The sequence below is a fragment of the Vigna radiata genome, chromosome 5 (genome assembly GCF_000741045.1).
Source record: "Vigna radiata var. radiata cultivar VC1973A chromosome 5, Vradiata_ver6, whole genome shotgun sequence".
Classification (NCBI taxonomy): domain Eukaryota; kingdom Viridiplantae; phylum Streptophyta; class Magnoliopsida; order Fabales; family Fabaceae; genus Vigna; species Vigna radiata.
Genome location: NC_028355.1, coordinates 31,016,442 through 31,027,711, shown reverse-complemented (window position 1 = coordinate 31,027,711; position 11,270 = coordinate 31,016,442). Strand labels below are relative to the sequence as shown.

The 11,270-nt window shown below is 31.1% G+C and overlaps 2 protein-coding genes across 7 annotated transcripts; one reads left to right on the top strand and one right to left on the bottom strand.

Annotated features, from left to right (window-relative positions):
* Nucleotides 1-229: 229 nt before the first annotated feature.
* Nucleotides 230-6,598, bottom strand: LOC106761222 (peptide deformylase 1A, chloroplastic/mitochondrial). 6 transcript variants are annotated; one of them, XR_002668016.1, is made up of 6 exons: nt 6,215-6,598; nt 6,020-6,109; nt 5,821-5,888; nt 4,392-4,700; nt 2,694-2,889; nt 230-1,420 (listed from the first exon to the last, which is right to left on the bottom strand). XR_002668016.1 is itself a non-coding variant. In XM_022781397.1 (5 exons), exons 1-4 carry the CDS (start codon nt 6,581-6,583, stop codon nt 4,819-4,821), a joined length of 645 nt encoding a protein of 214 aa, XP_022637118.1. In that variant the 5' UTR covers nt 6,584-6,598; the 3' UTR covers nt 4,572-4,700; nt 4,795-4,818. The 6 variants fall into 6 exon arrangements, 3 of the variants coding, with proteins under 3 accessions (XP_014500236.2, XP_022637118.1, XP_022637119.1); XR_002668017.1 differs by having other exon boundaries at nt 2,694-2,860; XR_002668018.1 differs by lacking the exon at nt 2,694-2,889.
* LOC106761235 (probable polygalacturonase At1g80170) lies at nt 540-3,670 on the top strand. The gene is made up of 9 exons (XM_014644764.2): nt 540-755; nt 1,009-1,140; nt 1,240-1,410; nt 1,499-1,519; nt 1,624-1,831; nt 2,463-2,544; nt 2,627-2,735; nt 2,832-2,948; nt 3,230-3,670. Exons 1-9 carry the CDS (start codon nt 540-542, stop codon nt 3,515-3,517), a joined length of 1,344 nt encoding a protein of 447 aa, XP_014500250.1. The 3' UTR covers nt 3,518-3,670.
* Nucleotides 6,599-11,270: the final 4,672 nt, after the last annotated feature.

Below are 11,270 nucleotides of genomic sequence, written 5' to 3'. Positions count from 1 at the left end.
CGAGATCTCTTTCAGTCTATGTCAGTAAAAAAAAAAAAACTTTCAAATTCCTACCTTTTTTTTTTTGTAATAATAATTGCCATGAAAAAGATTTGATTAAAAAAATTTACTAATTTAGCAACCTGGGCAGAGCAAGAAAAAACAAGAGAAAGAGAGTAAAAAAACGACATAGCACGAAATTCTTTATCATTCGGATGCAGTTCTTGTAGTTAGGAAAGAAGGGTACGAGAGAAGGAAATTTCGGGTCTTGCAAGTATTAGATTAACAAGAGATAAATTCTATGCTAAAACAGTTCAATTTTGCGCCATGAATGTGACATTTATTTTTGAGAAAAATTTAATTGCATGCAGATGTAAAGAGCAATTAGGTTTGGTTATGGTTTGATGAATAGAAACATCGCCACTGACGTTGTAGTAGTAGTGTACAGTGTCTTCAAATGGTGTTTCTGTCACGTGATACTCTTTCAGTAGTTGTTCCTGCTGAACCAGCAACATAAGATTCTGTCACGAAACCTGTGGATGGTCGGAATCTGAGAGAAAATGAAGAACCTCAGATATTGTTTCAGTTGGGCATTTGTCATTATCTTCATTCATGTAAATGTACTTGTCACTCCATATCTCACTCGTGCAGAAGGATTTGATTCTGTGATCCAGCACCCTCGTTCCAGGTGGAGAAGAACCCGAACTAGATCCAAATGGGTTCTTTATGTCGGTGATTATGGTGCAAAAGGGGATGGTCTTCACAATGACACTGAGGTAATTGCTTCCTTCTATTTTTGTAACTTCACAATGACCGATTTGCTTAATAATGTTTATTCAGATTGTGAATCAAGGAGGAGGGTAATTTAGATGATTCTTTTGCGTAAAACTGAAGTATTCAGATTCAAGTATTGCAGCCAGGTTATCGTAGATTTCAAAACAGCCCATGAAATGTATGATAATTTGTCTGAAAGGGCTGGGTAGGATTAGGAATGTCCCCATGACTTTGTCTATTTATTTATCATTTTAGGCCTTCCTGGAAGCTTGGGGAATCGCATGTTCTCTCGCTGGATTTATAAATCTTGTTTTTCCATCTGGGGAAAATTTTCTTATCTATCCAGTGGACATTGGTGGACCTTGTCGATCTAAGATTATTTTGACGGTAAGCTCAGAGTCAAATCTCTCACATGTTGAAGAAAATTCTTGTCATGAGGTTCTTTACAGAAAATATGCACTCAATTGATTTTCAAATTTGTTATAGATATCAGGTACTATAGTTGCACCCCGAGATCCTGCGGTGTGGCTTGGTTTAGATCAGCGCAAATGGCTTTACTTCCATGGGGTGAATCACCTCACTGTTGATGGTGGAGGGAGTGTCAATGGAATGGGAGAGGAATGGTGGGCCAGATCTTGCAAGATCAACTCCACAAATGTATTGCTTCCTGGAAAGCTTAAATTAATATTTTCTTCAAGTTTAATCAACTGTGTTACTAAAGTGGCTTCAAAATGTCCTTTCGCAGCCATGTCATCCTGCTCCAACGGTTAGTGCCGCTTCAAATATATGGAGCAAACCAGATCGTTTTCCCTCATCTGATATTTGCTATGTGTATTATGAGCTGAATATGAAACAACATTGACACTGCAGGCTCTGACTTTTCATAGATGCAAGGATCTAAAAATTAGAAATCTTATGCTGATAAATAGCCAAAGAATGCACTTGTCATTCACTAACTGTATGCGGGTTGTTGCATCCCATCTCAAAGTATTAGCACCTGCTTTCAGCCCTAATACTGATGGAATCCATATTAGTGCAACAAAGGGAGTTCAGGTCAGGGATAGTGTAATTAGAACAGGTACTGCTGTAAAGTTATTTTCTACCAAGTGTCATTTTAGGCTTGAATGATATTATGGTTTCAACGGTAATTTATATATGTTATTTACCTTCAAGTAGCGATTGTCATATAATTATTAAACAATTAGCCATATTGCAGAACACACGCATATATCTTATGTTAATTAAAATCAAGTTTAGCAGAATGACACTAGTTTAAATGGTTTTGAAACCCTGTGGTAACAAAGAAATAAAAGAATAAAGTAAATATTTGATTAGCTTTTTGTTGTCATGGATTGTGAAGGTGTCTGGATTTTTTTTTCTTCGTTGGTGCTAAAAGCTTTCTGAAGTTAATGGTTTGCATGTCAATTCTTACTTGTTACTTTCAGGATGCATAGCCTTTCACTAACATCGTACGAAGTTTGATTTCTTGTTAAGAGACAAGAAAAATCAGAAGATAAAAATATGCAAAACATGAAAAATAACAGGCAAAATGTAATTGTGAAAAACTATGCATGTTGCAGAATTTGGACGAAAGCTAAGTCTAAGTGCAATGATTACTTTCATCACTTACATTATGGTCCAGAATAAACTTTGGTGGTCAAGTGATATACCAAAAGCAAAATAATTCTGTTCATTATTTTCACTTTCAGGTGATGACTGCATTTCAATAGTTAGAAATTCTTCTCGGGTCTGGATCAAAAACATCTATTGTGGTCCTGGCCATGGGATAAGGTGAAAGCAACTTTCACTTTTCAATTCTCAAAACATTAAGTGGTATAATTGATTTAACGGATCCTGGAACCTATTTTTTCAGCATCGGTAGCTTGGGAAAATTAAAGAAATGGGAGAGTGTGCAAAATGTAATTGTGGAGGGAGCTTACCTTTACAACACAGATAATGGGTTGAGGATCAAAACATGGCAGGTGAGTTTCTTGACAACTGTAGCACTTTCTTTTTTATAGTCACCCAGCAGTGTACACATTTTCGTCAAAACTTGTCTTCTGTCAAATTTTCGTCAGGGTGGTAGCGGTCTCGCCTCCAAGATCACCTTCCAGAATATATTGATGGAAAATGTGTCTAATCCAATAATAATAGATCAATACTACTGTGATTCGCAACATCCATGTGAAAACCAGGTATGAAATTTTTTGATGTTTTTGCAAGCACATTCTGTAAACTATGCCTTTATGTGGAAATATGCATTATAGTTGGTTGGGCAAATTTTTGAGAAACAGGCTCCATAAAGAAAATTCATTATTTGGACAAATCATTTAAACTTTGATTTTTCTTCCAAAATTTATTCCAAACAACCGAGGGACTTAGCTTCTAGAATTGATAGAAAAGTTCAAATTTGTAGTAACCTATACTGAAGCTCAAATATGCTGCAAGAATGTAATTTCATGTATCAAATTAACAGACTTCGGCTGTCAGAGTGGAGAATATATCCTTCATTGATGTACAAGGAACTTCAGCCTCTGATGAAGCAATTAAATTTGCTTGCAGTGACATTTCTCCATGTGAAGATCTATATCTTGAAAATATTTTTCTTGTATCATGCTTCGGAGGAAATACTAACTCTTTCTGCTGGCAAGCTCACGGTTCTGCTCGGGGTTTCTTGTATCCTCCTACTTGTTTCTCAACCAGTGATGATTTTATTAGACAAAATATCTTCGTAGAGTCAAACCATGCTATTCATTCCGTTTGAATTGATAGTATATAGATTAAAGGTATTTCGGTGTACAATAAAATGAGTACGCGAGTTCCTCAGTAATTAGTTTGTACTCTATCGTTTAAGGGGAAGGTAGATACTTGTGATCCATTTTGAAGGTTTTGAAGTCCAGATTTATGTTCAGACGAAGGTAGATATGTTCAGATTTTGGAAAGACATCATAAAATCGGTGAATTATCATTGGTAGCAAGCATATCATATGCCACTTTACATGTTTCCAACTCAATATTCACGTTTTAAAACTGGTTCATAAATTTAAAATCATAGAATAAGCATAGCCAAAAATATTATATTATTGAACAAAATGATTTAGTTTAACTATTTTGAAACCATTTTCTATAGGGGGAAGGCATATCCATATCATGATTCTCTGGTCTTTTTTGTCAAATTCCAATTAAACGTTTTAAAGTCGTGTAATCTCTGAGCATCAAAATTATGCTCACTGATAAGGCAAAAGCAAACACATAAAAAGAAAAATGTTAAACTCCATTTGCATGTTAATTGACATTAACATTTTTGCCATTTTCATACGGCAGAAGATGACTTCTTCAGCAGCACATAAATGGTAAAGGGAGACCACTTGAATAGCCTAATAATAAACATACTCCATATCTCAAAAAAAAAAAAAAGACAAAAACTCCTAGCGTGTTTATGGTACATACCCAGAAGATTCGTTGTATACAGTGTAAAAAGCTAGGCATAATCAATATCAATCAAGAGTATTGAAACTTGCAACATGATAACACTGAAAAGTGACTGAAACTTAGTTAATCCCAAACTCTAAATATTTCTAACTTAATGCGCATCTGGACTACATGTTAAGATCTATAAGTGACAACTTTTCACTGACCTGCACAAGAAATTTGTGTTGATGAGCTCATAAGAAGCTGATTCAACTTCAAGCTCTAACACGCAACTGGGTCAGCGAGGACCAAGTTTTGGGCACCCACGGGCAAGAGGCTTAGAACTGTTTTCTGGAGCTCTGAATGTTCTAGGTACCATCTTATCAAGATACAGTGTTCCATCCAAGTGATCACACTCATGCTGTAAAATCCGAGCCTGCCAACCAGTAGCATTTATTTTTACGGGTTCCCCGTAACGATCAAAACCTTCAACCTCAACATCAAGGTATCGCTCTACCACAGCGTACCCAGCAACACTGCAAAATGTCGTTACAGATGAAGATGTCAAGGGTACCCACTGACATACGTGCTTGACAAGTTATCACATAAAACACATTGACTAGCCGTTACCCCAAGAATAATTAATCAACAAATTCAATTGGATCCAATCAGGTTGGAGGACAATCTCACTGAAAATGTGGCATATTTACAAGAGAGCGGGATAATGTTAAGAGATCCCACTGTTCTGGTGCACATGGCCTTGTGGAACTGCCTTTAGACCTCCACAAATTGTATTGAACATCGGAAGTCACATTCAAAAAAAAAAAAAGGAAAAGAACATACGGATACGGATACTGTTCACACCAGATGTTAAAATTAAGACATATAAGGTTGAAACTTAAAGCTCAAGCTACATCAGAATATGGGGATCACAGCTTCTCGTGTTCTCAATTTAGAAATCATCTCAGCAACCATCATATAGCTAATTTATAAACATAGCAAAGCTTTTACGAATTGGTAACATGCCAACTAAAGACTCATCGTTTGGAAATAAAAAATTTGCTATATTTTAACCCTTAGTTGGAATAAAAACTCCAATCACATTAGCTCTGAACCAATTTTTAAAATGGAAGAACATATATACATATGATATATGTGTAGAAAATATTCAGATAATACGATATCATACTGGTAGTCGCTTTAACAAGTGCATCTTTTTAATTGTTCCATAATGTCTTCTCTGTTATGCTCAGAAAATTGAAGGCAGGATGCTGATCTCGTGAAATTTCAAGCCATAACTCAAGAAATGGCCGACTGCTTCAAGAGTCTAGACAGACAACTTAAATATTCAGTTAAGATATGCAGCAGGCTCTCTGTCATTGATTAAAGTTTGTTGAAAAAATATAAAATCATGATTGACACTCATTTACATATGAAGTAAGAATTTCAAAATTTAGTAATTTGAAATAAATTTCAATCAATAATAAAGAGTGAATTCAAACAGGAGTATAACGAAGTACGTAACCAGCATTTCTCAATGCAGAATTCCTAAAAGTAAAAGCAAAACGCATATGCCACTCAATGATTGAAACTTCTAGAAAAGCAAGTACGGTATGATAAGAGGAAAAGAAAAGGTGAAAGAGTTGTTAACGACACCTCAAACATCCTTCAAAAAAGAGTGCAGTCCTGTTGGTCTTCTTCTTGAGCTTAGGATTCAATATCACCTACCTCAAATCAAGACAGCAGAATGAATATGCCTATTACGATGCGAAGGGAAAAAGTGTGAAATTGAATCGAATAGTTCTATCCTGTTTGCATTGAATAACATTGGCGATGGAGACAGACATAGACATACCAAAAGATGAAAAGGTCTTCTATCTTGTTCTTTGAGGGCTTCCTCATCGTCATAACCCATATACTCTACTTTATCTTCCAAAACAATTATCTACACACAAACACGCATAACAGAAATCATATATTTTTATACGATTGCGTAGGTAAAGTACTATTAATCCAGACTATGGTAAGACATGTTAGACAAGATAGAAACCCTTAGGGGAATTCCAATCTGTGGAGCAGCGAGGCCAACTCCAGGTGCCTTTCGCATGACGCGGATCATGTCGTCGATGATCTTCTGCACTCTCTCCGATTTCATCTCCGACGGCTCAACTTCTTTGGCTCGCTCGTGCAGAACCGGCTCTCCGGCTTTCACAATTTTCGGTAACTTCAATGCTCCGCCCATCAACCATCCCGAACCAGAGCTCATCCTCTTCCCTGCCATTCCGCTAATGCTCGTGCTGGTGGTGCTGTTGCTGTTGCTGCTGCGAAATCCGCCGCACATTACGACGGCGTTTCGAAAGAGGTATGCCGCCACCGGAACTGCGCGCAGCCGCAATGCCAGCAGCTGCACCGCTTCCATGCTTTCTTCTTTGACTCCCACAGTAAAATTAATTTCATTTTATTCTATTTTCGATTTCGGAAAACAGAGATTTACGATTTTCTGTTATTTATTTATTTAAATTATATTCGTTACTAATTTTAGTTTAAGAGAAAGAATTAGATAAATTTGTTTAATAATCAATATATTTAATATAGTTTTAAAAATGGCATATAAAGTAATTAGCTAACATTAAAATATATTTTCAATAAGAATTAAGTGTTTATTGTTAATAGTCATTAATGATTAACTTGAACTTTGAGTATTATTAAAAAATTATATAAAAAAATAATATTTAGTTATTAATAGTTATTTTAAAATTTTGATAGTGAAAATAAAAAAAAAAGAAAGAAAATTAAAATAGTGACTTTAAATATTATAATTATAAAGAAGGTGGAATATGTAATTCAATCTCATCCAAAAATAAATTATTTAGACAATTAAATATTGAAAACTATTAATTACTATATCCGGATCAATAGTGTCCAAATACATAGTTTATTTAAATAATATCTATTAACATATATTTAAATGGTTATATATTCAAATAGCATTTAAATTCTCCTTTTTTATTTCAACTTTATAATTCACTGTATAATTTATTATATTCTTGTTATATAATAAATAATAACTAACTTACCAAATTAACAAAATTTAATCATAATATTAAAATGAAGTTAAATTCTTTTATAATAAAGAATTTAAAGAATATTGTATTATTTAATATACTTATTATACCATATAGGTACATTATCAAATTTAAATCATTTTAAATTTATACAAAAGATAATAATGAAATAGATTTAAAATTTATAGAATAAAAGATAATGATTGTATATCTACTTTAGGGTTTTGGTAAAGATGTTTTTTGTATAGGAGCACGTGCAGAAGAAACAATGAGACGTGGAAATTAAAAAATTAATATGAATTCGCCATGCCTCTTAAATGAATGCCACGAATGGGAATCACATGCCTTATGTCCATACAATGTACCCATCTAATCTATTATTCATGCTTTATAGAAATGTCGGCATAGATGCTCACCAATCTCTATCTCTTAAACAATTTTAACTAAATAAATATATTTAATAAATAAATATAAATATATATATATATATATATAATAAATACAAATATTTAATTATCTATCTGATTTACAAATATATGTTATAATAATTATTAATGAATTTTGGTCAAACACGGTTTCTTTTCTTAAAACCAGATCTGGCAGGCACAAATGGGACATACTACCATGTCTTTAGCCGCAAGTTCAACGCTGCGTTGCACATGCCACGTCCGTGTGGTACGGACAATTATTTATTTTTTATTAAAATTTCAATATTTTATTAATGTATGTAAAGGTCAAACAGTGAAATTTATGGAATGAAAAAAAATAGAGTATTTTTTCTAATTATTTGAGAAATAAACATGGATTATTCTCGGGGTTGACGTCACGTGCTGTGACTACGCTTAGCATATAGAAGCAGCTAGATATTCTCCCTCTCACGCTCTATTAACTTTGGTTTGAAGGTAAAAGCAATGGTTTATCTATAAATAGGATGGTGCTCCTGAAACAGCATTTCATTGAAGAAGAAGAAGAGAATGGAGATGGAAGGAAGAATTAGAAAGAGCGAGTTGCAGAGTTCATCAGAAGAGGGAGAGAGCAGCAAGAGGAGATCAGAAAAGAAGGTGACAGAGGAGAGTGAGAAGACGAAGAAAGGCGTTGAAGACATCAATGTCAGTGCTGATGCCTTCATCAAGAACTTCAGAAAGCAACTTCTCATCCAGAGGCTCCAATCCATCGAGAATTACGAGCAAATGCTTAAGAGGGGTCTCTAATCTAATCACATCCTTAATTAATTTCCTTTTAATATAAATACCTCTCTCTCTCTCTCTCTCTCTCTCTCTCTCTTCATTTGTTGTTTCTTCATTGAAGAACCATGCATGGTTTAGCAGATTAATAAAGAAATTTATTTTAATTTCATTCTCCCTTTCGCACAGGCCCAACAACAACAAACATAACCTTACCCACAACTAATTCTGGATTTTCAAATATTTTTTAGAAAAACTAAAATAATTTAATTAAGATACATTGTCTATTATTATTTAACCAAAAATCATAATATATGACAAACAATTAATAAATGTATCTCTCTAAATAAAAAGAAAACGAAAAAATAAAAATAAAGCATAAATTGATATTACTTGTTATTTTTTTCTTATCATGATATTTTAATAATTTTTTTAAAAAATATTTTGACAATAAGTTATACATTATTTCGTATATTTAAAATGGATTAATTATAAATCGTCATATAAATGATTATAAAAAATTATCAAAACAATTTATTAAAAATACATTTTTCTTTTTCTTGTTAAGAATATTTATAGCTTGAGTCAGAATTAAAAGAAATGAAATTGAGTTGTGTTTTTAATTATTTTTATATAAAACTTAATTCAATTCAATCTTAGTGTAAGATTAAGATTGGATTGAAGATAAAAAAAATTAAAAATATAATTTTTAAGTATAAACACATTTAAAAACAATTTAACTTTTATAAAAAAAAATAATTCATAAGTTAAAGTAACATAATGAATCAAGTTATAATAAATTTGTCTGAATTAATTTAAATTTCAGTTATAAAAGTGAGTTTTCATTTTAGATTTAAAACATTTATATGTTAAACTTATCATTCAACTCTTATAGTTTAGGAAAACAGTTAATAACAAGGGAAGGATCATTAAAAAAATTAACTGCTTGCTTCTGAAATGTTTAAGGTCTAGCTTACTAAATAAAATGTTGAACAGTTATGAGTAGATCATACTTTGAACTGAAATATTTGCTGGGTATGAATAAATTTCTAAATACATTTTTTAACATTTGATTATAAAAACCATTTTTAATAGGACTTTTTTTTTGTGTGTAATTTTCATTTAATTGTTGTGATTTGAAACTCACTAGATATTATTTTAGTTTTTCCTTTCCTATTTCGTATTTGCTTGTGAAGTTATCATTCTTTTTTCAGTAGCAATGGTCAAAAGGAGTTTGTTGTCATGATTGAAGAAAAGTAAAAGAAGCAATGTTGAATGTGATTCACAACAGTCATTGATTAACAAAATATCTACAAAATTAACCAAAATTATTAACACATAAAAAGCTTGTTACATTTTCATATAAAAATTCATTATTAGGAATGGTTTCGGATATAAGATCATATTAATGTTCAATGTTTATATAATTATTTCAAGAATTCAAAAGTTGTTTTCTATTTCAAGTAATTTGTAATATTGGTTAGTCTAAATTATTAAAGAATAACTTTAGAAGTCGTTTTAATATTAAAGTTAATTTAACATTTGATAATCCAAATATAAATAGCATAATAAATACAAATTATTTATTTTTTTATTTCAAATTTCATCTGTCTAATTACAAATCAAATTATTCAACATTAAAATTAATTATTTTAATAATTGAATAATTTATTGGACTTTATGATCGTGATGATTTGTTCAAACATCTTATTAATCATTAGTCATGCAATGAATAAAATGTTGTTATTTTTTTTTTATCATAATTCAATAATAAAACACACACAAAAAGAAAAATGCAAAACTATTTTACTTATACACATGGGTGAATTTCCAAAGCAAATATTTGACTCCAAAGCAACTTTTGAATAACATGTTTTGAATTTTTGAAATTTTCTATTTTATTTATTGAAATGTATGAAGTTTTTTTAATTATTGCCACATATTATTAGAAGTCAGTAACCATTTCTATTTTCTAACCTGACTTTGGAACCAAACACATGCAACTTTTGTTTTATTTAGCATCCTTTTTGAAATTACATATATATATTATATATCTTGCAGTTCATCAAAATTCATTGTATCGCGTGTACAACAAAAATTATGTTTAGATGTATATTCGATATTTATTCTATTGTTTATTTTATGATAATTATACTAAAAATTATACCGAGTTGATTTTAGAATTATAAAAGCCAAAACATAAAGGAAAATATATAATGTAGATAATATGAATTAAAATTTCCAATTTATATTAAAGTTTATAAGACTGGTAGCAAAAAATTCAGCCAAGAATGAATAAATAATTGAAACATTTTATATTTTTACATAAAAAATGACGACGAAACAAAACTGGCATATCCAATTCAGCTTTTGTGTTTGATTGCTGGCGCTGAGTCAGTAACTCTCAATTTCAATTTCTTATCTCTCATTTTAGTTTCTCAATCAATCCCTATTTTTTATATTATTTTTCCCCAAAATTATTATAATAATAGTTGGATTTTTTAATCAAAATTTATAATTTATTTTTCGCTTCAACATAATTAAAAAAATTAGTTTATTTTAAAAATGAAGCAATTAACAAGAATGTTAGAAAATATTATTTATTTGTTCACGCACAACACGAAAACACATATTAGACTTATCTTCATAAAAATAAATGAAATGAATTGACATTTATCACACGATGATAACGTTTAAGTAAAAATACATGTCGAGATATAATTTTGTGGACAAGGTATAATATAATATAAATTAGGTCAAAGGAAATAAAAATAATAAAATAAAAGTACATGAATATATATATATATATATATATATATATATATATATATATATATATATATATATATATATATAT